At 34.3% G+C, this 27,726-nt stretch overlaps 1 protein-coding gene across 2 annotated transcripts in view; it reads left to right on the forward strand.

Moving 5' to 3' along the window:
- Positions 1 to 27,726, forward strand: part of LOC121383437 (E3 ubiquitin-protein ligase RNF38-like) — an 85,856-nt gene that overhangs the window by 11,266 nt on the left and 46,864 nt on the right. Inside the window, exon 1 of one of the 2 annotated variants that reach the window (XM_041513461.1) lies at positions 21,830 to 22,225. The exons of the other annotated variant lie outside the window; for it this stretch is intronic. Coding sequence (XP_041369395.1) covers positions 22,141 to 22,225 — 85 coding nt within the window. The 5' untranslated portion in view covers positions 21,830 to 22,140. Of the gene's footprint in view, positions 1 to 21,829; positions 22,226 to 27,726 lie in introns of those variants that run through there. 2 annotated transcript variants of the gene reach the window in all.

The following is a 27,726-nucleotide window of genomic DNA, read 5'->3' on the forward strand; positions in this document are numbered from 1 at the left end:
CTCGCCCCGTAGTCACACTTAGCCAATAGTAAGTCATTACAATTGATAATTTTCATTGCATGTTCAAATTGCTTGTAATAAATATGAGGTTATCATTCTTTGCAAGCTTTTATTTCCCCTGATTGTTATAAATATGAAATTTCATAAAGTAAATTATGTCAAACCTGCCCAAGCAGTCACCCATCTTTAAAAACCCCCGCCTTATCATTTCTACAAATCACCTAATTTAGTATGAACATTTGATGTCTATTGGGCCATCTGGTGTCCTAAGAGGCGACTTTTTTAAAACTCGTATGTGGTGAGTTATTATTAATTTAACTATGAATAATGAGATGTGACAATGATAAAATAGCAATTCCCTCTGTTCTTAAATTTAATACAGTCCAATTATACATATACACCTTCCTCTTGGCCTCTTCCTTTCCAGTCAGTGAGCAAAATTGTTCAATATACTTGAAAGGCTTGGGAATCTTTTAAATAAAAATGCATTTTATATTTAAAAAAAAAAAAATATTGACCAAAAAGCACTGGCTTTGCAATCAACTTATTTCATTAGACATTTGCAGGCCCTCTGATTTCATGGAAACGATCGTTTCCGGTACCGTGTCGGTAAAATCATGTAACCAAAATTTCATTTCCCATGATTTTTATATTGAGTACGACTATTCAACAAAAATAATATATATATGTGTAATATATAATATATATAATATCACAAGCCATGTAACCAAAAAAGTGTTTCAGATGAAATTTGAAATCCTATGGCCTGTATTTGTTTAAATATTGGGTGCCATAGCAGGGATTATCCAGGCGTTCTGTGAGTCTGAACATGGGTCCCTTCCCAGAAGAAAGCGGCACTGAAAATTCCCAATTTATGTTCAAAAATTTCCCAATATACATGTTTATGTTTAGTTATATCTGTTCTCTATAATAAATTTATTTATCACACGGTGTACTGCATTATTCAGTGGACTGAAAACATCTTAAGTATGATTTACTCGCCCTATTTTTTCCAATCCCATCAAACATGGGACCATGGTGAAATATCTTGGTTAAATCCTTGCACAGATTAATGAGCCCATTCTCAGAATTTTTACAGTACACAATTATTATGTTGTTTTCCTTTGGACTATGAGTACAAATTATTTAAAATTTACTCTATCTATCTCTCTCTCTCTCTCTCTCTCTCTCTCTGTATGTCTGTGGGGTTTTCTCTCTCTGTCTGTCTCTGTCTGTCTGTCTCTCTCTCTCTCTCTCTCTCTCTCTCTCTCTCTCTCTCTCTCTCTCTCTCTCTCTCTCTCTCTCTCTCTCTCTCTCTCTCTCTCTCTCTCTGTGTGTGTATTTATTTATCTCTTTCCTTAGGCAATAAATATTCTAAACCCAGCTCGGGCTGGCTTAATGTTGCAGCTGTTCACATGTTGAACATTGGTCTTATTTTTAACAGACATTATTTCCCCCCTAGTGGTGACAGTCACCCTGTTTATCAGGAGTTCCCTTGCAGCTGGTATGCTGCACAAGTGTGTCCTATTCTCAAATACATTCAACATTCAACAGCCAGTGGCTGCCTAGACCTAGACCCATGCGAGCCCACGTCTTGTGTTAGCCTTGTCAGGTTGCTCAATGCTCCACCCAGCTGGGCTGAGTCTCTTTCTGTGGTTTTCTTTACCTTCTGTGAAGATCTGCAGCCTGGCCAGGCCAAGTTTTTAAAGGTACGGGTGACCTGTACTACTACAGACTATAACATGTTGAATGAATGACCTATTGGGATTTATCTCTCTTTTTTTAAATTTACTACAATTGTACAGAAGTAGTTGGACTATAGTATGTTAATTAATGACCTATTGTGATTTAAAAAAAGAGAAGTATTTACTAGTCTTACAGGAATAGTTGGACTGTAACATGTTGAATGAATGACCTATTGAGATTTATCTTCTTTTTTATTATTATTAAATTTACTACAATTGTACGAAAGTAGTTGGACTATAGCATGTTGAATTAATGACCTATTGAGATTTCTTTTCTTTTTTTTAATTATTAAATTTACTACAATTGTACAAAAGTAGTTGGACTATAGCATGTTGAATTAATGACCTATTGGAATTTATCTTTTTATAAATTCACTAGTCGTACAGAAATAGTTGAACTATAACATGTTGAATAACCTAAAAATATATAAATAATAACCTATTACTTGCGATTTACCTTTTACAACATTTACTACTGTTGTACAGAAATAGTTGGACCATGACATATTGAATAATCTATTACTTGTGATTTGTCATTTTACTACAGTCATACAGAAATAGTTGGAATATAACATTGAATAACCTATAAAAATGTAAGCTTATTTTTTTTAAATAACCTATTATTTGTGATTTATCTTTCTTAAAATTGACTAGTCAAAAAAAAGAGTTGGACTACAACATTGAATAACCTATAAAAATTAAACTTATTATTTTGCTTATTGTCAGACAAGTTCTACTGACATTTAAAATTTACAAAGTATTTAAAAGATGTGTAAGAAAAAGGTTATATGATGTTGCTGGGTGTGGTTTTCAGCTTTTTATCTGATTTCACCTTTTTTGTGTGTGTAAACTGATCTTCACATAGACTACATTTGATCTGAAATAATCTTTATTTGAGTGTAGTATAGATGTTTCAGCTTTTTAAGGATCAGTTCATCTGTTATTTTTAAATGGTCATCACATCCATGGGAATACTTTTGTACTCGTTCAACATTGTATAATAATCTTACACTATACATGTACTGTGCAATTAGATACAGGAGAATCTAATTCACGTACAAGTATTTCATTAATACATGCTCTCCTAATTTAAATAACACAATTAGCAACATATAGAATAACTTTAGTGTATATGTTGAATGCAGTAACAGTATACGAAAAGCGAAAAATAGCCATCCTGGATGTAAAATAAATGCACGTAAATGCAGGGTTTATGGTGACATTTATGAAGTATTGATTGAAGATGAAATTTATTATGTATATTTCATACTAAATAGTGGAGCACTGATTGGTTTGGTAAAACACCTGGTGTGTCTATAGAAGAGTATTAATCCCGTAATCTGCTCTACTTCGGGTGAATCTTAGATATATGGTTTTAAAATTTTCATTGCGGTGGATGGAGAGATCTCATTCACGTAGTAACAATCTTTGATGCGCTCGGATTTAAATCTGAAAAAACAAGAAGAAAAAAGTTATAACATTAATGAATACAGAGGTAGGGTTTTGTAGTTCTAGAAAAAAGTTAAAATGATAATTTGATTCTCTCCCCCCCTCCCTTTTTATTTCATTTTAACACAAATTGCGCATGGACCTTGCAGCAGAATGCTGTTCAGTTTCCATAGGAACTATATTGGCTTTCATGTAGTCGAGCCTTAAGGCTGCCGGCTGAAATTCGTATTTGCCAGCTGATAAGACATGCTGGTTCTATCAGGCTAATGTCTGGCCTCTTTGAACATTTATCAATCTGAATACAGCGTCAACAATTAATACTAATAGCCAGCATACAGACTAATTGGAAAATATGGAAAATCAATTGAAATGTGCATGTGCTTGTACAATGTACATGCATGTATAAGATTTACCATACTATATATACACATGTGTGGGTGCACTATAATATGTCTTTGACTTGTAATTGAAGTACATTGTAGTTTACATGCTGTCTAGTTAAACTTAAAGTAGGTTGTTCTTAGGAAGCACTTGTTTATTAAGACTGCTTTGACTAAAGTTTAATTTTAACAAAGTTTAACAAAAAAGAAGCAAACCTGAGGTGTTTGAGTTTTTGTTTTGTTTTGTATTTAAGCATTTAGAATGTCTTCAGATTGTATTTTCTTCCTACTATTCTTCTGTTAATAGCAGTTTTCTCCAATTTAGGTCACATAGAAATATATTGTTGGCTATATCCAGGTATGAAAAGCGGGTCTTACCTTACCCATTACCAAATTACCCAAATGGCAATTGCTAATTTTTATGCAAAGTTGCTACAACATTCAATACTTGGCTTACAAAAGTTTGACCAAATTAGCCACTTTTCAATAGTTTTTGCAAAAAATTCTCTATATAACTGATTTTAAAACCCCCCACAAACAATCTTCAGTGTGAGCACTGGAAACAGTTCAATATTGTTCTAGTGCCACCTGAAAAACTTGTCATGTCTTTGTTCTTCGCTTAAAAAAATCACAGTTACCGTATATCTTCGCCTGTAAGTCGATCTCGGCTATAAGTCGAGTCCCTAATTTCAAGCCCTGAAAACTTATTTTTTTATTGACCCGTTTATAAGTCGACCCATGAAAAACTACTTATAAATATTGAAATATTTCTTATTTTCAGCACATGAGAACAATAATATTTGAACAAAAGAAAATTATTTTACAAACTTCGGTTTTCATGTTTTGTACATCCCAATATAATCAGACTATTCCAATCAAACTATCATTATTACATAGCATCAAAACGAAATATTCCCTTAGTAGAGAGTGAAAGCTGTTTGACTGTTACTGTATAGTACTGTACAGATGGTTTTGTGCACAGACAACAACTTTATTTATAAACACTGACAACAGATCACCACGATAAAACTGAAAGTATCACGTTTTGCCGCCATATTAATACATGTAAGGAGGATAACTCTGGAAAGTACACTGGTTTTTGTACCAAATGATGTGTGTCCCTATTGCTCTAGATAGTGAACTGCAGAGATCAGTCTATTTTAATGGAAAGCTCAGTAATATTCATGAAGTTAATCACCGCCAAAACATTGTTTCAACAACCATTAATGCCAGTGACCAGATTTCAAAATAAACTCAGGCAACAGGTAGTTAGTATTGTTTACATTTTTACTATTAGTGATGACTGTTAATTTAACTAAGTGGACTGTTGTCTTGGTATGTGAGTGAGATCGTACGCCTTTTCACATAACCAAAACCGTTCTAATGCCAAAAAAAAAAGGTTATAAAAAATAAATGTGTCAAATTAACATATTTGAGTATAAATACATGGCATACTTCAACAATAAAACTTGTAAAATAATCCCCAAAACAGTAATATTTTTTGGTGAATTTTTTTTACCCTCTTATAAGTCGACCCCCCAAGTTATAAAATAATTTTTGGGTGAAAAAAATTCGACTTATAGGCGAAGATATACGGTAGTCCCTATGTTTTAGACTCTGTAAAGATTTTCTGCATTTTTTTTCACAATCATTTTCATCTTTGCTTGTCAATGTATAGAGGGTAGGACATTATAAACATTTTACAGCTTAGCTGTATAGTAAAAACCTCTCAAAAGCAGACCCTCTGTAAACCAGCATTCCTTCGAAACTAAACAGTTTTTTATGGTTCCTTTTTCTTGTCTTCTTAAATGAAATACAAAGAAGAGATATAGATATACTTTTTCGACAGAGGCATCAGCGTCAGCTTATGCATTTTAATTTACGGTTATAGATTTGCATTTAGACCAGTTTCACACAAACTGTAAGTCCTATAGGTCAGTGAACCTATGTAGGGCTAGCTCTGGGTCAGCAGAAAATTTCCCAAAATTATCTATCAAACTTCAAAAACTTAGAAAATATCTATTATTTCATGAAATTATTTCACCAAATTGAAATAAAATTCGCCAATTGTTTTTGAAATTCGCAATTGGCGAATTTGGCTAGTGCCAGAGCTGGCCCTGCTATGTATGTTCATCCCATATGGTAGGTGGGACATTTTTAATTCTGTGGAATTCTTGTCCAATTCAGATGTTTGTCACTGTACAGTGTACTGAAGAATGAAATCATTTGAAATGAATTTCTGAATATCCACAACCTTTCAACAGCTGTTAATGACATTACTGCACTAACCAGATATTGCTGTGCTCAGAACAGATTAAAAAAAGCAAAAAAACACTCAAAAACCTAAAGTATTGAGATGTCAAACTTATGCCCACCTCAGTGAAGTATATTACCACTGGGCTATATCCCGGCCCAAACCTTCAATGAGGACGTACATGTACCAGATGTGAAATGACAGCAATAAGCATTCATCTCTTCTTGCTAATTTATTTAATTAAAACACCAATTTTCTTAATTTTATTTTTATTAGATTCTATTTTCATTTTACATTTTTTGCACCCCTCAAAAAAGAAGAAGAAAAAGAAAAAGAAAATTAATAAAATAAAATAAAAAGAGAGAAAATATATGAACAAGAAAAGTCCCTAAATCTTGCCTTCAAATTGATAACAATGTTTACTGGATCACCGGATGTGTGTCCCTATTGTAGAGTTTCTCACTGATTGCTATCTCATTGGGTGGATTTTTAGATGAGCACTTTCTTTGTCCCTGTTTCTTTTTAACGTGGTGGCCTGGTGGCCGTGGTTAATGCTGCCTTGGTTACCCAGACACCAGCACCTTGTGATCACTGACCACTTGGCCTGTTGACGGGATCAAAGATCTGGCCAGATTTGATGGCCTGACATTGGGCTCTCGGCTCCGTCTTGATGTGAGAACACACGGTTCCCACTCCTCTGTATTCATTACTTCAGCAGGTTCCCATGCATTCAGCAACTTGTACGAATGTGTGGTGTCTGCAGGTGTTAAAAAGAATTGAGATGAAGTACAGAAAGTTAATTTGTTAATATCATCTGTATAAAAGTGTGGAAAAAAAATAGTATTATATACAAGAAATGTAAAACATCTACAGAAAGAAAGAAATGTTTTATTTTAACGACACCCTCGACACATTTTATTTATGGTTATATGGCATCAGACATATGGTTACGGACCACACAGACATTGAGAGAGAAAACCTGCTTTCGCCACTGCATGATGCAAATACAAAAATTTACATGTATAATACATGTATCAAAATGTAACTGAAACTTAATTTTTGAAAAATACATGGGTTACACCCAACAGCCTCTGCTACACCACCCCACCCCTACATCTCCCCCCCCCCCCTGCTATAAATGCATATAAACACCAATAATGCAAATAAAAAAATATTAACAGTTACATTTTGATATATGTATTATACATGTTAATTTTTGTATTTGCATTATTGGTGTTTATATGCATTTATAGCTATGGGGGAGATGTAGGGGGTGGGGTGGTGTAGCAGAGGCTGTTGGGTGTAACCCATGTATTTTTCAAAAACTAAGTTTCAGTTACATTTTGATACATGTATTATACATGTAATTTTTTGTTTGTTGTATTATTGGTGTCTGATAATATCTATTTCTTTGTCCCATGAAAAAACACATTTTTAGCTTTGTTCATATTTATGCGCGCGCATATAGTATAATATATAAAAATGTAATAAAAATGTGTGCTTTTAATTGTATATATTTTCACTATGTGATAGTCCAACTACTAATAAATGACTATATATATATACTTCTTTTTTTTTCCAGTTATTTATATAAATTTATTTAATGTTTAGCATTAATGCAAAGTGACTCATATAAGATGCAAGTCAAAACATACAATTTCACTAGAAAAAATGGACCGCCAATAAAGGTGGAATGTACACAATAATAATAACAATCTTTAGAACAGACTATAGGATGATATTCAGCTATTTAAAAAAAAAAAGGAGTCACTTTGAACGTCAGAAGAATTAAAAGCTTGGAAATTTACTAATCTTGACATTGTCAGGTATGTAAAAAACCAATCATGTTGGAGGAACATATATTTGCTGACAACAGTTGTTTGGATTTTTACGAACGTTCGATATTAGTGTCAGAATCCGTCCTGTAAAATTTCCAGTGCTGATTCATTTACTCGCCGTCGAGATTCAAACGACGCTAGTAGAAGTTTTGAATCTCAATCGAGATTACGTCCCACCCCAAACATCTACAGATGCAATAAAAGTGATAAGCAGACGGGTGGGGGAGTTATATTTTAAAAACTAATTAGAAATTTTACATGTCCAGGGCTCAAACTGCAACAAATTTTGGTTTAGCCAATTTTCAGATATTTGTCTCGTATTTCCATCAAAAATTATTAAAATTTAAGGAATATTTTATCAGCCAAAAACTAAATGTTGTAGCCACTTTTAATAAAAATTAGCAGTTGCCTAAATTTGGCCATGTACTGGTGAGCCCTGCATAAGTCATGGAAATAACTGAAAATATTAGTAAAGTAATAATGCTATTAGTTCCTAATAAAAATAACAGTGCAGTTTGTGTGACACAATTAAAGACTTCACAGGATGAGATGTAAATTATATTTAAAAAACAAAAAAAACATAAAATATCTTCTTTGCATATATATTTTCCAAAATGATATAGACTTTTTTTTTTCTGGTTTAAGATATTTACAGCAATGTTCATAGTCTGGACTGTTAATAAAATGTCTGCGAAGACTATAATCTACCGTACACATTCAAATTATATTGTGTTATGAATATTTTATATACAGCCAACCTAGTCGCTCACTTTGAAATTTAAAAAAAAAAATTAATATCACAATAAATTCACATAATATTAATGTTATAGAGTTTCACTCAGACATTATCTACTAGGTCAGTTCAACCATATATACATTTAAAAATGCTCATAAATATTTAATAATATACTAAAATAATGTAATAAATTTAGGTTCCTGGTTCAGCAAAAGCAGTATTGAAAACTGGTCCTAACAATTGTGGTACGTGACATTTCACTAAATATGTATCATGTATATAATTATAATAAATCCACCATTTCAACTGTTTTTGTCAAATGTGATTTTTTTAAAGTGAATTTATAATGTGATTTTCACTCATTGCTCTGCAATTCATGAAAATATAATATATAAATATGGCCACTATTATATTTATTAGTCAAATGGAGGGGACTATAGGTTTTGTCTCAATCTGTCCATCTGTCTCTCCCACATATAGTTTTCCAGGCATTTTCACAGTGCGTCACAATATTTATAAGGTTTTTTTTAACAATACCATTAGAGCACATTGATTTATTAATCATTGGCTATTCTAGAGCTTCGTGGTCAGAGGAAATCCATTACATTACATCAGCAAAAGATATTTTATATGTAGTTTCCACCGGACAGGATAGCACATACCATGACCTTTGATATACCGGTCATGGGGCACAGGTATATTTAAGAATATAATGAACATATATTTGGTAAAATGTGGTACGTTTGTTTGGGTTTATAGTTATCATGAGTATAGTAAATTTATTGAGTAAACTGTGTGATTTACATACTGGTGTAAAACTGGATCAACTGTGCCGCTGCTATGAGGCTGGTAACAAAGGTTGGTTCTGTTAGCTGGGCGGCCTGCCAGAGCCATTGATAACAGCCAGTTGTTGATGTGGTGTTTACCGAATGTCACAGCCAACCCAGCCTGCAGCTCAAGGTGGACTTCCTTTTGCCAAATTATCTATCTCCATATATATATATCATCATTTATGTGTTTTCTAATGCACCCCTGTGGCTAGTGTTACGCCATCTGTTTGACAGCCCTGTAGTTTCATACAATTATGACTGCAAGCAGTTTTTAATTCATAGACTAAAACTGTCCTTAATGGACATGTTGTAATGTATTCGGTTATTATGAATGGGATGGTGTGTGTGGGGGGGGGGGGGGGGTGGTGGAAGAGTGCACATTTAGTATCAGATGGGGGATTTTTTATTATTATTATTTTTTTTAATTAGACTCCATATCATGGAGTAAACAGCTCGAACCTAACAGTGGTATGGATTTAAAATTGCCATAGAAATGCTAAAAATTGCTTTCTGTAAACATTTTGCCATGGGTAACAAATTCCTACATTTGCGCCCTGAAATATCCCAACCAAACACAAATACCAAGAGTAGTTCACTATAGAAAGAAGGAAATGTTTTATTTAATGTCGCACTCGACACATTTTATTTACGGTTATATGGTGTCAGACATATGGTTAAGAACCACACAGAAAGAGAAACCCGCTGTCGTCACTTCATGGGCTACTCTTTTCGATTAGCAGCCAGGGATATTTTATATGCACCATCCCACAGACAGGATAGTATATACCAGTCGTGGTGCACTGGCTGGAACAAGAAATAGCCCAATAGGCCGACCGACAGTTTACAGTTTAATTTACAGTTAAATAAGAAATGTGTTAGATCAGAATCTTGGTATGGGCGTGGGGGAGGTGAATGAAACATTTTTAATAATCCTTTTTCCTTCTATGTTGCAGTCAGTAATATTTTTTACACTGTTCTTAGTTCAACCTATATTCTATCCTTTCTCAATATATTATTTATAAGTCCATTTGAAAAACAAATCTTATGTTTTTCTGTTTTAATGAATTAAAAATTAGTTGCCATGTAGTGTTGTGGATGCTGGGATGGTTTCCAGTAAAATGGGGTTGACAGTAAACTTGTATATCTATTCTATTCTTGATATATTATTTATAACTCCATTTGAAAAACTAGTATTTTCTTCTTCTTTTTTAATAAGTAAAATAAAAACAACTTGCCATGTGTTGTGGAAGTTGGAATGGTTTCCAGTAAAACGTGATTGACAGTAAACTCATATTTCTTTTCTATCCTTTTTCTATATATTATTTGTAAGTCTATTTGAATCTCTTTTTTTTTGTATTTTAAGAAGTTAAAAAAGTCCACGTGTTGTGGAAGCTGGAATGGTTTCCAGTAAAATGATGTTGACAGTAAACCTGTATATCTAATATATCCTTTATACATATATTATTTATTAGTCCATTTGAAAAACTAATACAGTGTATTTTATTTTTAAAAAAACAAAAAATAATAATTTGTCATATTGTGTTGTATATATCTATTCTATCTTTAAGTACATTTGAAAAACTTTTCTATCAAAAATTAATTTGCCATATAATGTTGTGGAAGCTGGAATGGTTTCCACAAATTCCATTAAACCGGGGTTGGAAGTAAACTTGTATTTTGATCTGGAATGGTTTCCTGTAAACCAGGGTTGACGTAAACTAGTATTTCGATCTGGAATGGTTTCCAGTAAACCAGGGTTGACCGTAAACTCGTATTTCGATCTGGAATGGTTTCCAGTAAACCAGGGTTGACCGTAAACTCATATTTCGATCTGGTATGGTTTCCAGTAAAGCGGGGTTGACAGTAAACTCCTATTTCGATCTGGAATGGTCTCCTGTAAACCAGGGTTGACAGTAAACTTGTATTTCCATCTGGAATGGTTTTCAGTAAATTATTATTTCGAACTGAAATGGTTTCCAGTAAACCGGGGTTGACTGTAAATTCATATTTCTATCTGGAATTGTTTCCAGTAAACTGGGGTTGACCGTAAACTTGTATTTCGATCTGGAATGGTTTCCAGTAAACCGGGGTTGACCATAAACTTGTATTTCGATCTGGAATTGTTTCCAGTAAAGTGAGGTTGACTGTAAACTTGTATTTTGAACTGGAATGGTTTCCAGTAAAGCGGGGTTGATTGTAAATTCATATTTGGATGTGGAATGGTTTCCAGTAAACCAGGGTTGACCGTATACTCGTATTTCGATCTGGAATTGTTTCCAGTAAAGTGAGGTTGACCGTAAAAGTGCATTTCAAACTGGAATGGTTTCCAGTAAAGCGGGGTTGATTGTAAATTCATATTTCAATCTGGAATGGTTTCCAGTAAAGTGGGGTTGAGCTTAAACTCGTATTTCGATCTGGAATGGTTTCCAGTAAAGCGGGGTTTGAGCGTAAATTCATATTTCAATCTGGAATGGTTTCCAGTAAAGTGGGGTTGAGCGTAAACTTGTATTTCGATCGGACCTATCCCTGGAATGTAGCCAGCAGCACGGCCATGCAGGTTTCACCAGGCAAGCTGCTTTGGTTTCAGGTTCAATTGACAGCTGTAGTCCTAGGAGACAGCAGGTCCAGTATACTGCTTAAAAAAATTAAATGGTTTAGTGTGGTATACTGCTTGAAAAAAGTAAAATGTTTTTCTGTGGTATATACTGTTTACAAAAAGAAATTGTTTTAGTGTAGTATACTGCTTGAAAAAAGTAAAATGTTTTTGTGTGGTATAATGTTTTAGTGTGGTATACTGCTTAAAAAAAGAAATTGTTTCACCAGGCAAGCTGCTTTGGTTTCAGGTTCAATTGACAGCTGTAGTCCTAGGAGACAGCAGGTCCAGTATACTGCTTTAAAAAATTAAATGGTTTAGTGTAGTATACTGCTTGAAAAAAGTAAAATGTTTTTGTGTGGTATATACTGCTTACAAAAAGAAATTGTTTTAGTGTGGTATACTGCTTGAAAAAAGTAAAATGTTTTTGTGTGGTCTAATGTTTTAGTGGTATATTGCTTGAAGAAGAAATTGTTTTAGTGTGGTATATACTGCTAACAAAAAGAAATTGTTTTAGTGTGGTATATACTGCTTACAAAAAGAAATTGTTTTAGTGTGGTATATACTGCTAACAAAAAGAAATTATTTTAGTGTGGTATATACTGCTTACAAAAAGAAATTGTTTTAGTGTGGTATATACTGCTAACAAAAAGAAATTGTTTTAGTGTGGTATATACTGCTAACAAAAAGAAATTGTTTTAATGTGGTATATACTGCTTACAAAAAGAAATTGTTTTAGTGTGGTATACTGCTTGCTATTTATGAGTCCTATATCTTCTGCTTATTTCTCATTTTTATAGTGAGGTTGGTCATGGCTCAGTGGGAAAGCACTCTCCTGATGTGTGGTGGGGTTTTGACTGATCCCAGTCAGTGGGCCCCATTGGGCTATTTCTCATTCCAACCAGTGTAAGTGTACCACAACTAGTATATCAAAGGCCATGGTATGTGCTACCCTTTATGTGGGATGGTACATATAAAAGATACCTTGCTGCTAATGGAAAAATTAAGCAGGTTTTTCCTCAAGACTGTCAGAATTACCCAGTGTTTAACATCCAGTGACCTATGATTAGAAAATCAGTATGCTCTAGCGGTGTTGTTAAACAAAACAAACTTCTTTTTTTACATTCTTATTGTGTAAATGCTATATCAAAAGCCATGGTATGATTTGTTGACTTGTCTGTGGAAAATTACATATAAAAATACCTTACTGCTTTTTAAGTAAGAGTAGCCTATGTGGCAACAGCAGATTTCCTCCCTCTTTGTCTGGACCAAGTGTGGAAATAAGGCCGTGGTATGTGCTATCCTGTATGTGAGATGGTACATATAGAAGATCCCTTGCTGCTAATGGAAAAATTAAGCAGATTTTTCCTTAAGACTGTCAGAATTACCAAGTGTTGAACATCCAATAGCCGATGATTAGTAAATCATGTGCTCTAGTGATATTGTTTAACAAAAGAAACTATTTTTTAACATTCTTATTGAGTTAACTTAAAACAAAAGCCATGGATGGTATCATGTGCTGACTTGTCTGTGGAAAATGACATATAAAATATCCCTTGCTGCTTTTTAAGTAAGAGTATCCTATGTGTCAACAGGAGATTTCTTCCCTCTTTGTCTAGACCAAGTGTTTAAATAACCATTTGAATGACACCAAATAATCAGAGGAATCTTAAACAATTAAAAAATTTTTTTTTAAAGCTTTTATTATGAGTGATATTTTGTTCTGTTCAGTATACATGTATATGTCAATGTCTGCCTTACATAACCCCAGGCTTCTTCTCCATCTCATTCGATGGTGGATTGGCCTGGAGCTCACTGCCTCAGATGCTTAAGGAGAAAAGCAACATAAAAATTTTCTCATGTCCTCCGTGTACCATTTAGATCTGTTTATGGCCTTTCCCTTCAGCCAGACATATTTTCCTTTTCATGTTTTATGTGGACAAGCCCACCGTATTTTATGTTGTTCCTTGGCAAACTCTACCCGCATGAAGTGCTGGCTCAAACAGAATCAATGTGCCGCTGCATTGATTCGAACTCCCAGCACTCCCAGATCTTGTGAACTTGCAAAGCTTGTTAGCGTGTACCGGCTTTATTGAAAACTGCCCGTGGAAAGAGCCTGCATAGTATCTCCTATTGCTGCAGTCTGGACTTGCCCTGGCCTTTTGTGTGTCATCAACACGGCATGAATTTCCATTGCCGGCAGTATTTTGGAGTTTTCTATGGTTAGCAGGTGGCCGCCTATCAACCATTGTAGCCCTGGAATTAAACTGAAAAAATTCCAAGGATTTTGTCTGTTTGATCATAATGTTTAGGAGCTGGAAAGAACAACGAAAGCACACAGCCTAAACCCCATTTTGAGGTACCGTAGATGTCTGTGTATAAAATGGCTAGTCAGTCAATCTTTGGTTTGTCTGTGGTAGTTTTAAAGAATCATTCAAGGCAGACATTTGACAATCATTTAAAGTCACAACATTTTTTTTTTAAAAAGAAAAAAAGCCTGGATAAATTGGCCACCTTTTTTTTTTCCTTTTTTTTTTTTTTTTTAAAGTACAAAATGCCATAAACTTATTTTATTGAGTGGGTGCCACTTTTGTACTAATAGGCCTTTTTTTATTTTTTATTTTTATTTTTTTATTATACATCACTCAATTTTTAATAAAATAGGTTAGAATATAATTATTAATCTGATTAAATCCATTTGTTTTGGGTTTTTTAAACACAAATAGTAGTGAAATACTTTATTTTCAATATTTAATTTTGATACTTAATGTTCAATAAGCCATATTGCTGACCAAACAATGTTTGCATTACAATAACTTGGTAACATTTCTAGGTGTTTGTAATTGCCTTCTGGAGACATATCAATTAGAATATAATAATAATTAGTTGGCCAAAATAATGGTGTGATCCCAGCATACAGGTCATGACCAGATCTTATTCGGTAACCCCACCAATTAAAAAGGAGCATCCCAACACCCCCCCCCCCCCCAAAAAAAAAAAAAAAACTATTTTAAAATCCCACCCCAAACAAAAAAACACAAAAATCAACTACCCTTAATTGAGCAAGCCAAAGATATCAAAAACGTAGATACAGTTTTATGGGTTTTTTATTAGTAATAAATGGTGGTTTTGCCTAATTAGTTATTCCACTATGGAAATCAATAATATCAGTCTGATCTTTACCTTTCTAACAAGATGACAAAATTACACACTTTTCAAATCTGAATCCCAGCCACCGTTGGATAGTTAATGATTCATTAGTGGTAATACTATTCCAGAATTATGTGTTAGGTAATTCTGTGAATGCTGTCAGCCATGCTTGGAAAGGGTTGCATGGAGTTGCCACAGGTAACCATTTGGGCTGGTCTTGACATGTGAGGCCAGATTTAAATTTGACCAGCTGTGACCCCTGGCTGTTTGTTTGTGTGCTGACTAAACGGGGAACTCAAACAAATGGACAGCAGCTTGCTATAAATACGGTTATACATTGTGGTCATCAACCAGGAACTACTACCTCCTTGCATGCAGCCTTCCCAATTAAGACCAGCTTCACCTGGCAACTGCTAAAATAAGTTGATATATATTTACTTTGTTCACTTCGGACAATAGCTTTGACATACAGGGAAGCAATGGGAAATGCTGATTATGTCCAAAATAGCGTTCTGAGTGCCAGTTAAAACTGTATTGTGACAGTTTACGTAGGACATGCAGATCAGTCCAAATGAATTGTACATGTATTTTTTTTTTTAAATGATTATGTGTGATGTGAAAATTTAAAAAAAATATTTCGTAAATTGTATTAAGCCGCTTAACATTGGCCGATAAATTTGTCTGAGATGAAAGCCCGCAGAATATACCTAGTATTCTAGGGGGTTTGGGCTTTTTATGCCACCTGAAAAATTGTTCCTGTCTGATAAAAAGCTACGGCCCCAACATTTTAAACTCGACGAACATTACAAAGACTTTTACATCTCTGAATTGTACAGATCTCTTTAATATATAACAAATACTAGTAGACTATGGATATTTTTAAAGCTGTACTAATATACAGATTTGAAAGAAAAAAAGTTTCAAAATTCCAATATAAATATTTAGAGGTGATGATTTTCCATTTTATATTTTTAAAATTTTAACAAATTAATTTTTTCTAAAGTGTCTGATTAGACTAATGCAATATAAATAATATAAAATTTTCCTATGCAGATTAATGAATGCAGCTTTAGTTTTACAAAAGAAAATTTTGCTGTGAAAAGAAATTGATTCGGTCTTTTTAAAAAATAAAATAAGTTATACCATCGAAATGGACTGTGAACATACAAAAAGTATGTACCTTCAAACCTAGGGTCATGAAATTAATGTGAGCAAGATATTAATGCAAAAAATGCGATGGCTGGATCAGCACAGTTATTTCACTGGGTTTTTTTTTTACTGCAAACTTGTTTTGCTTAATTAAAGTGAGATAAAACTAAACAAAATTAACAACTCAGAATTTTTTGTATGCTGTTGTTTTAAAGTTTTCTTTACCAGACATTTTAATAAAAAATATGCTTTTTTTTTTTGTGTACCTGTTTCAACAAAGTTTATAATTTATAGAATATTCCATTTCTGCTGCAGCTAAACTAAGAGTAACCTACTGTACAAGAATGAACACAGATTTTGCAGCTCCTGTAGTCCATAACACCAATGTTGGCATAAGAAAATAACTAGACTGTAATATTAACAAAATAAAATGTTTCTAATTTTTTTAACCAGAAATAAACATGGTTCATGGTGTTCAACAAAATACAAAAAAAAAAATGAAAGACAACACACTGAAATGAAGAATTTCCTTTTGGTTTCTGTATTTTAAGATTCTGTCTATTTTCCTGTGATTGTAAAAAAGATCGTCTTTAGATAACCGTATTCAAGTGTGTGATTTTGAGAACATTTAATAACAGATTTAACTACCAACAGATACCTAAGTCCCTGGGGCCCATTTTTTACATCTACTACAAACAGTTATACCTGTCGTGCGTTTATACCTGTTTGGCATCAATTTCACACATAAAATTACATCATTACGGAAGCTGGAGTATTTTAAAGACAAAAGAAAATGAAATATGTGTTCTTCTCACTATATTTGTTGAATTATAATAATAATAAGAATTGTGGTTTAGTCATAGATTTATATTTACGTGAAAAACTAGGCTTGCAATATTTTGTGAAATTGGGCTCAGATGCAGCAATCTAGCCTCCCCATCTTATAATGTGTTAAAGATTACCAACCATCTGGGCATTAAGGAAAATTATGAAAATGTTCATAATGTAGAAGACATGGTACTTTCTAAGCATATTTCAAATAGAATGAAATCATTCAGGTATTACCACCATTTTAGATGTTGAATAACATTCCTGCATGATGTGTTCTAAAATGTTAACTGTTAACATAAGCTACAAACATGTTCAGGTTTAAAAAAAATTAATTTAGCATCCTTGAAAAGTAATCAGGGTCACCCATACCACTCAACCACTCAGGTGGTTAACTGCACCCTACTATATACTTAAAAACAAGAAGAAAAACGTTGGCGTTGGGATATTGATGACAAGTATCTAGGGAAACATGTAACTGATCAAAATGGAATCTTGTTAATTATAATATAATGGCAACTGAGGCCACCTGCATGTCAACCTACTTTACAGTGGCTGTGCAAGTTCCACTAGTGTTAATTGCATACTAAAAATAATGTTAAAAGTAAAAATAAGTTATAGATCTGTAAGTACTGATACACAGAAATTAGAATAGTTTAGTTATTGTTTATTACAATATATCAAATATGTAAGTAAGTAAGTAAGTAAGTAAACAAATAAAAAGTATGTAAGAGAGTACATGATTAAGTAAGTATCATTCAAGGTGACAAGTATTTCTGCACAAAAAAAAAAAAATCTTTAGCAAGAAAGAAAAGTTAATTCAGACTGAGTTATTAGACAAGTGTTCTGACGATAACCTACTTTGTATGACCTTCATTTCTTCACTGAGATATCACATGTAGAGTATCTTGATGGTGGTAACTGAATCTGAGAAAAGAATGATGAATCTAATATTTAATACCTTTTGTGTTTTGTTGATGTGTATTTGTTTAAAAAAAAAAAAAACCAGGCTGAAAAATAATTCCTATACTATCTGCTACAGAGACATAGAAATCTGTGATAAATGTTGATGCTTAACCCAGTTTTTGTCTATATATTTTTGTTAGAAAGGCACTGTGTGTGTGTGCGCGTGCGTATGTGGGCGTGTGCATGCATGCGCACCAATGTGTGTGTGTGTGTGTGTGATAAAGACATTTAATTGATATTTTAATATTTTACAATAGAAAACCAGTTGAGATGATTTAAACACTTGTGAGGCTTGCAGAGCATGTTCAGTACAGGGCCCCGTTCCATGAAGCGATCTTAGCGCTACGATCACCTTAGGTGCATAGAGTAGTTATGCACTTAAGGTGATCTTAGTGCTAAGATTGCTTCGTTGAACGGGGCCCTGAACTGCAGCATGGATTGTTGGGTATTGCCTGTTATAAACCATTTATAACATATAATATCTAATACTAGTAAATATGTTATTTGCTCTTCAGTGAGTTAAACTAGACTTTCATACTCACTGAACATGAAGTGTGGGGGTTTTGTGGGAGGTTTTGTTTTGGGGTTTTTTCAAAGAAATTCGCTTATATGCTCAATATTTACCATATTGTGAAAATGTTTCAGCCTGTTTAAACATTGATTAGTAAAAGTTATCTGTCTGTCTATCAGTGTGTCAATGACTCGGTCAGACAGTCGGGCATCCAGCCAACTGGATAGACTTGCATACATAGCCACATACATTTTCATCCAGACATCAACCCACCCATTAGCCCCCATTATAATTTTATGTGGAAAAAAAAAGGGGGTGGGGGGGGGGGGGGAGAAGGAAAACACCATTCATATTAAATTATTAATTTATTTTGAGACTATATATTTACCATTGCCTATCCATGAAATAAAATTAATAATTTGGGTTCATTTAATTTTTAGGAAATCATCGACATCCTTTTTTTTCAATTTTAATTTTTGAAGTCTCTGTCTCTGTCATTGATGGAATATTGGTGGGATTTTTTATCTCCCACACTGTAATATATGGGAGATATTAAATGGGACAGGGTTTCCGGAACACTATACCAAAATCAATTAAAATAACCACATGGGAACATTATACACATATCAATCTAGTGATCTTGTAGTGCCCTTTTATGAGTAGGAACTTTTCATTTTCAAAGTTGTATCAGTTACTATGGAAACAACTAGCCAAAATGACCAAATTCACTGTTGCTGGAGCACAACTCCAAAAACGTTCAAGATAACTTAATGAAACATTCGCTTATCAATCTTGTTGTCTGGTAGTGCCTTTTACGATGACAATCTTCATTTTAAAAAAAAAAAAATTCTGTTACCAGAATGACAAATTTCGCTGTTTACAGAGCACAACTCCAAAACTATTCACAAACAACTTCTTCAAACTTAGTACACATTTCAATCTTGTGATCTAGTAGCCAAGAAAGTGAAGTTTCCAATTCATTAGCAGGGGTAGGGGGATATTGACGACTATATTTTCTTGTTTATGTTTTGTTGCACATGTGAAGTGCTAACAAAAGTATACTGTATCTATATGTATCAGGGCTTATCTACAAGAATTATAAGAATTGTCACATTCTTTAACATCTACGTTCCTTCCGCACCCACCAATCCCCACTAAATGTGTGTGTGTGTGTGTGTGTGTGTGTGTGTGTTTTATCAACACTGGTGTGTATGGAGTTTTGGGTTTTTTTCCAAGCCAGCCAATTTTCTTTGTGCTGTCGGTCTCTGGTTTGCTTTTTAAAGTTCTCACACGGTTCAGATGTTTTCACCAGGGTAAAAAAAAAAGGCATCTGTGAATTAAAGTTGATTGCCACTGGAGCTGCATGCTGGGATTGTGTTTGGCTGGGGCAAAGTGTTTGCGTGACCGGGTTCTGCTGAGCGGCTTGTAGACGGAACATCGGACCGACCTCTCTCAGTCGGCTGTAGGCGGCATATTTCTCCTGTCGCACTGTTTGAGCCGGAAGTTTGGAACATTTCTGCAGGAATTTTTCAACTTTGCTTGTAATGTTTTTAATGGCAGAGGGAACAAGATAGTGTTGTCCCTGCTTTTTGACAAGCCAGTTCAGAATGTCGTGATTTTAAAATTTTGAATTTTGAACTGTGTTCGGTGTAATAAACAAGATGAAGAAATTTTACATGGCAGACTTTACGATTGGCAGACTTTTATAGCTGTGCATGGTTGTATTATTATTCATGAGTACATAATATAAATATTCTATTATTTTGTTTTCATCCTTTTGATTTATTTTTAAATTGTGTCATAACATTATAGTGTTATGCAGGTGCGTATACAGGAAATGATGCAGAAGAGGTTCAGACTATGGCGAGCAAGGTTTCTAGGGAGATTAAGACATGCTCCCCCAGAAACCATTTTTAAAACACTTGCTGTGAGCAGTTGGGTTCAGCCCCCTAAACCCCCCTGCACTTGTTGTGCATTTTTCCTTCTAACCGTGAGTTATTCTTACCACTAGAAATGATGTAGTTATGTTTTTAAATCTTATCCACTTTCCAATGGGTTATTTTCCATTCCAACATGCCCCAAGACTGGGAGGTGGGGAATTGTATAAAACAATTCCCGTTACGATTTGGTGTTCTGTAAAAAAAGGAATTAGGTAATGTTGGGTGATATCTGCAAGATTTCTATATTAATTGTTAAAGCCATGTGTTGCAAATTAAACAATGAGGTATTCGTAGCTTTTTGAAAATAAAATAATTATGATTAAGTTACTGTAGTCAGTGTCCTTGGCTATTTAAAAAGATTAATAAATGGTGATTTAGTGATTAATTGCTTCCCTAACTTAGATTATGGAGAGCCAGATGTTTAAGATATTAACATGTTGATGACATATAAATTCACATACTAAGGGGAGCTAAAACTTCCTCCCCTTGAACGGCCTCGGTGGCGTTGTGGCAGGCCATCGGTCTACAGGCTGGTAGGTACTGGGTTCGGATCCCAGTCAAGGCATGGGATTTTTAATCCAGATACCGACTCCAAACCCTGAGTGAGTGCTCCGCAAGGCTCAATGGGTAGGTGTAAACCACTTGCACCGACCAGTGATCCATAACTGGTTCAACAAAGGCCATGGTTTGTGCTATCCTGCCTGTGGGAAGCGCAAATAAAAGATCCCTTGCTGCTAATCGGAAGAGTAGCCCATTTAATGGCGACAGTGGGTTTCCTCTCAAAATCTGTGTGGTCCGTAACCATATGTCTGACACCATATAACCGTAAATAAAATGTGTTGAGTGCGTCGTTAAATAAAACACTTCTTTCTTTTTTTCATCCCCTTGAACTGTTTTCGGGGGAGTGACGGAGTAAGAGCTATAGCTCCCCTTAAACGTTGAGTTCTGGTATATGGACTAAATGTATTAAACTATGTGCTGTTTGTAATATTAAAAAAAAGAAAGATTATTATCATTAAGTCACTTTCATCAATATCTTAAGGGTATGTACTATAAATTTTGTTTTTTAATCCAGATTTTGTTTTGTTTTCGTGTATGAACCAAATGTGTTGCGGTGTCTGTGACTCAGGATCCATAAAACTTGAGCAGAATGGGTTTCCTATAGGTGGTTGCTATGGATTTAATCAAACTTTGATAAGTGTATATCCTGACTAGCCAGTGGCAGTACAGTGCTTGCCAAGGGCAGGCAGACCTGCTGTGAGCCAGTTGTTTTAAAAAACCCAGAGAGACTACCAGCACATACTATAGGGCTGAAGAGAGAGGAGATGGGGAGGGCAACCAGGCAGCCAGGCAGCCAGGCAATGCATAATATACACTTTATCTTCAACATTTTTTCTTTGTGTGTTTTTGTGTGTGTGTGTGTGTGAGTGTTAAACCCTGGGACTAAAGGGGTTCCTGCTTGAACAGTGTTAGTGTGTTGATCCATGTGCCGGTTGCCAGTCAGGTCGTTCTGTGGGAAGAGTGGCTCCACTCCCTACTAGCAGTAAATGTCGGCATTTCTCCTCACTGACTGTGTGTGTCAGCATTGGTGGGTCATATCGTGGTCAACCTATTGAGGTCAGTGCGCGTTGCAGGAAAACGGCTGGCTGTAACAGCTAGCAGTACACACACACACAGACTCACTCACACTCACCGCACAGCACATACACCACCACCAGCAGCAGCACACATACAAACGCATGCATTCACAGTGAACCGGCCTAACTCTTGGATGTATACACGGTGGCGGCCCAGCGTCTCAAACGTACAGGCTTGGATGGAGCCCATTAGTTTCTCACAGCCTGGATTCTGCATTTGTAAGTGTGATTTTTTCTTGTTTTATTTATTTTATTTTTTAAAATTGATTTTTGAGTGTGTTCAGTGTTGTGATGTTAACATTTTTCTCTCTGCTATTCACCAACGCTGAAGCGGGCTGCCAAGGAATGTAGCCGCCCTGCAGTTTTGGCAGAGTGCCATATTTGCTAAAGGGATTTCCCATGATTAAGTTTAATTGGGAAATGGCAGCTTGGGCCAAGGAGTTCCCATACATCCACTGACTGTACTAGGGTTTCTTTTTACACAATGGCAGTATTCAAACAGCTCAGGCTTGAGCCATCGTTTTTCAAAACTGAGGCCAAACAAACGTGACAGTTTGTTTTTCTGTTTCCCTAAACTATAACTCGGCTTCAATAATACAGTAGAAATAACTACATAACTAAAATTTACATAGTACTAATATTTTTATTAGTGTACCTATTAATGACACATACACACACACACACACACACACACACACACACATTCACACACACATGTACAATACTGTACATGAGTGGCCATGTGATACTGTTTCAAAACATATCTTAATGAGTCAAAGGGAGTTGAATACATTTTTTAACAAGGAGTTATAAGATAAATGGTATCTAATGGACACCTGTGTAGTGTTCTATTTCTTACTTTTCTTCAAATACCTGGTTTAATTGAAATTATTTAGACATATTTTTCAACTAAAACATATTGACTGTGCCTGCACCTGCAGTTAACTTGTGTGTCACAGAGCAATCAATTTCAGTCGTGCTTGTTACATTGAATGATATGGCTTTGATGTTAGTCATCACCGTGTAACAAGCAGTCAACCAAATGTCTTTAAGTCGATATTACATGTACATTAGAGATCACCATGAGATACCAAAAATACCATAATGTTCTCTCCAACAGGTATGTAAGAAATATATATTTAAGGTGAGCTGACCTTGTTAAATATATGATGGTGCTATAGGCTATAGTCCGATGAAAATGGATATCCACACTGAGTGACATGCAGCCAGTACCGGAGTTGTATCTATTAAACTTCTTTTTTTCAATTCAGATTCCTCCCTTTCCCAAGCAAGTATTCTTTTCCAATATTTGTTGTTCATAACTTTAACACACTCAGCCCTCATGTTTGTTTATTGTTGTTATCTAAAATCTTCAAGGAATTCTGGTGCCCTCCTGTTTGCATAGTTAATTTAAATAATCTATGTGGGACAACAAGTTTTGTCCACCAACTTTCATTTTAAAACCATTTTGATAAATCATTCATGAAAGACTTATTTTTGTTTGGAACCTACTTGAAGTACATCGGGCGGGATGTAGCTCAGTGGTAAAGCACTCACCTGATTTGTGGTCAGTCTAGGATCGATCCCCATTGGTGGGTTCATTGGGCTATTTCTCATTTCAGCCAGTGCATCACAACTGGTATATCAAAAGCTGTGGTATATGCTATCTTCTCTGTGGAATGGTGCATATAAAAGATCTTTTGCTACTAATGGAAAAATGAAGACTATATGGACCCAGTTTATGAAGCATGTGTTTCTTAAGCACAGGTGTTTCAGCAATGGAAATGTATGTAATTATACGCATGTAAGACATAAACTGGTTAGCAAATGTTTGATATCCAATAGCCGATTATTAATAAATGAATGTGCTCTAGTGGTGTCGTTAAACAAAAACAAACTTTAACTTTACTTCAAGTACTTACTTACTAGATTTGTTAGGAATCATTGTGAAAGCCTTTTCAGCCTGTTGTTAAAGGGTCAAGATGGAGGATTTAAGTTTTATTTGGTAAGCACTAATCTACAAGTATGTATTATGAAAAGTGCAAAGTCTGTGTAATGACTTGAATGTCACCAAGTAAGAGGTCATGAGGTCACGATGGCTGCGGATTGCCTAGTACCCTAGGACATGCTTCTTGCTGAACTCTTCTGTTCCGAAAGGTGCATTATTATGGAAGACTGCAGCCCCCAAAGGCAGTTTGGTGCACACAGCCCATAATTACAGAGTGCAGAGTTTCCTTTTGTTAAAACAAGTGAAAAGGATTTATGACTCTGTCCAGATAGTTTAGGTTCATGTCCTGGTAGTAAATTTAAATGAATTAGCATCAAATAAGTAACAAGAAGCAATACAAATAGCATTGACTATTTCTTGTAGACTTCTGCACAAGAGAGTTGGGACGTGTGTTTATGGTAATAACCTTTTTGCTTGGTGTGGTAGGACAAAAAGGTAAATATATTAAAAAGATTAAATGATTGAAAAAGAAAGGATTATATATTTAAAAGATTGAATAATTGAAAAAGAAAGGATTATTTTGTTTTAACAGTTCTTCAGCACCTTTTTTTAAAGTATGTGTAAAATTTTATATAAATATCTTTGAAACATTAATTTCAAATTTTCTATAGTTTTTTGTGTGTGTGTGTTGCAATAGATCCTGATGTTAAGTGTAATGAAAACAGTTACAGTGTATAAATATTTTAAGGAAATTTAGTTTTTAAGTAGTATTAGAATCTTAAAACATAAAAAACCAATCTAAAATATAACAAATTTATGTAAAATAAGAATGAATCTGTTTAAAAAAAAAAAAGGACTTTTTTTTTTTTTTTTTTTTAAATGTTTGGTGGAGTGAGTGGTGGATGTTAAATGCTGTGAAAGTTTTGTAGGCTAAAGGATTTAGTGGTTCACTAGTATATATTTAGGCCATAGCTTAGTAGGTCAAAGCTTAGCGTAAGCACTTTAAATTTCATGCTGTGTTGCTAGTATTGAGACCGCACGCTCAATAGCTCAATATGTTTGACGTTGTTGTGCGAACATGACAAATATAGGTTTGGCTGGATTGGTCTACATCTGTAGCTGTTTATAGATGCTGAAAACCGTACAGGTATGCTTAGCCCAACACTGCTGACAGTATGAAATTAATTAGGCACTGTGTAAGCAATAGATATAGCTGTCTTTATTTGTACACACTGATGAGGAAGTTGATAATTACATGCACATATATGTGTGCAGTCAACCCCTGTAATTAAAAACATTTCCATAGCAAAAAACAAGCCATTGAATTATTATTTTTAAATATAGTCTACAGCCAAAAAATTACATTCTCCATGTCATTGCAACCTCAGATCAAAGAAAAACAAAACAACCGACAAAAATACAAACAACAATAACCATTAAAAACCACCAAATAAAACCCCATAATATAAATAAATTGGTGCCAGTGATAGAAATAAGCAGAATTTTTTTACTAGTCCACTGGACAAATATATTTAGAAATCTACTTGTCCACCAATATTTTTACTTATCCAAAAAATGGTTTGTTTTATTTAAGATCCAGGATGATGTTTGTGAATGCTTAAAATGAAACTCCACTGAAATTTTTTACTTGTCCACTGGACAATCACTGAGGCATATTTTGCTTGTCCGAATAGATTTTCACCTGTCGGGACAAACGGACATGTGCTTATTTTGAACACTGTGCATGTATAAAATATATTTTTGGTATTATCAGGAATTATGAAATAAATTGGCGTCTATTTCATACCTTGTATGTGGTAAATACAGACTTCTCTAGTGAAGTCAAATGATCATTACCAAACTCCTCTACACTCACTGAACGTTTTAACCGAGCAGTACATTTATTGCTTTGCCATTGAAAAAATAAATTTTACAAAATGCTGCCAGAACTCGAATTTTGTTGCCAGAATTAAGCATTTAAAATACGGTTAGTATGAATAAACGTGCGAATAAAGATTATTTGTTGCATTTTTCCAAATGTAACTTTTTTCTTTCTTCTGGTTTATTCTCAAAGTATATTTTTGATAAAGATGTTTTCCCATTGCAGCATATTATGTATATGTTTATACTTTTTCTCAAGTAAGCATTCCTGCATTTCTCATGGTCCCTTTTTAAATATCTGTTAAGAAGAGAACCTCTGTAAGCTGGATACCTCTTAAAACCTGACTTTTTACTTGGTCCCAGGCTAGCACATACATATGAGCGTGTCCGGTTTAGAGGAGTTTCACTGTATATATAAATATATATATATATATATATATATATATATATCTGTGTGTGTGTGTGTGTGTGTGTGTGTGTGTGTGTGTGTGTGTGTGTATACTCTAATTCAGGGAATGATGGCGATAATAAAATATTAGCAAATTTAGCGAGGCCATATAAAATGCTAATATTTCATGATGCTAAAGATTTTAAAGAGACCTACAACTACAAGAAACTTCTGAAAAAACTTCTGTGCGATTGTTTTGTTGGTGATTAACTGAACACACAACAATGGTTACTAATGATAATAATATTTAGTTTGCATGTATATTAATTCTACAAAATTAATTGCCTGTAAGCTGAATAAAGTCAGCCAATTCTACAACTTCAGCTCCTTTTTTTTAGAAAGTCTGATAATGCCAACAACCTCACTAAAGTTTTATATTACTTACTTGGATTTCGCAAAATTTTATGATCGCTAATATTATATGATTCACAGAATATTATAGCTATTTCATATATGTATTTATCCTATAACTTACCCATGATATCCATGTCATAAACCCATGTGATAATTTACTTTATTAACCCGGTTAATAATGGTATGCAAATTTGCAAGGTCTCTAGGTAATGTGTTGCTGTGGATGGGTCATTTGTTTGCAAACCAACAAGACCCGTGTACTTGAGCATAAAGTTTTCAAAGATTTGTTTAAAATGTGTGACATTAAACTAATCTGTGCTAATCGTGATGATGTCATATTTATCGATGCGGCGACTTTAGTACTGGGATGTACTAAAAAATTAATTAAAATGTTATTTTAGAAGTGTTATAGGATGAATGGAATTCACTACTCGTGTTTTTTTAATATGTAAAATATCAACCTCGTTTAGTTAATCGGTATTTGTCTCGACAGAGCCTTGACAAATACCGATTAACATAGACCCAGTTAATATTTTCCATATTAAAAAATACTCGTGACGAATCCTCTATATATGCTATATACAATTAATGTGATATAATAACAATTAATGCCCCTACCTATGACCTCTAGTGTATAAAGTTTTTCATTCATTTTCACTCATGCCCATCAGCTGAGTACTTTGTGTATAGGGCAGTGCTCCTCGAGCAGGATGAGCTTATAATACACTACACGGGTCGCCATGAATCATGTATATAGGGCATTAACGTTGGGCAGTCACATAAATGTTTATAGTTATGCAATTATCTTATGAACTGCATACAATTCAAACTGAGATATTCCACACATGTACGTATGGCTGATTTGTACATTCATAAATTATACCTTTGTATGCAATCAATGTTTTAAATCAACAGTGCGGCAGCTGTATGAATATATCATTGCATACATCTCAAGTTCAGTTGTAATATTGACCTTTTAATTATTAATTTTTTATTGGCATTTTAGTGTATATTTATTCAATTTAATGTTGAAAGTATCATAGATCATGTGTATAGTATTTATAGTGATGGCTTTGACAAACAAGTATG

The sequence above is a fragment of the Gigantopelta aegis genome, chromosome 10 (assembly GCF_016097555.1).
Source record: "Gigantopelta aegis isolate Gae_Host chromosome 10, Gae_host_genome, whole genome shotgun sequence".
Classification (NCBI taxonomy): Eukaryota; Metazoa; Mollusca; class Gastropoda; order Neomphalida; family Peltospiridae; genus Gigantopelta; species Gigantopelta aegis.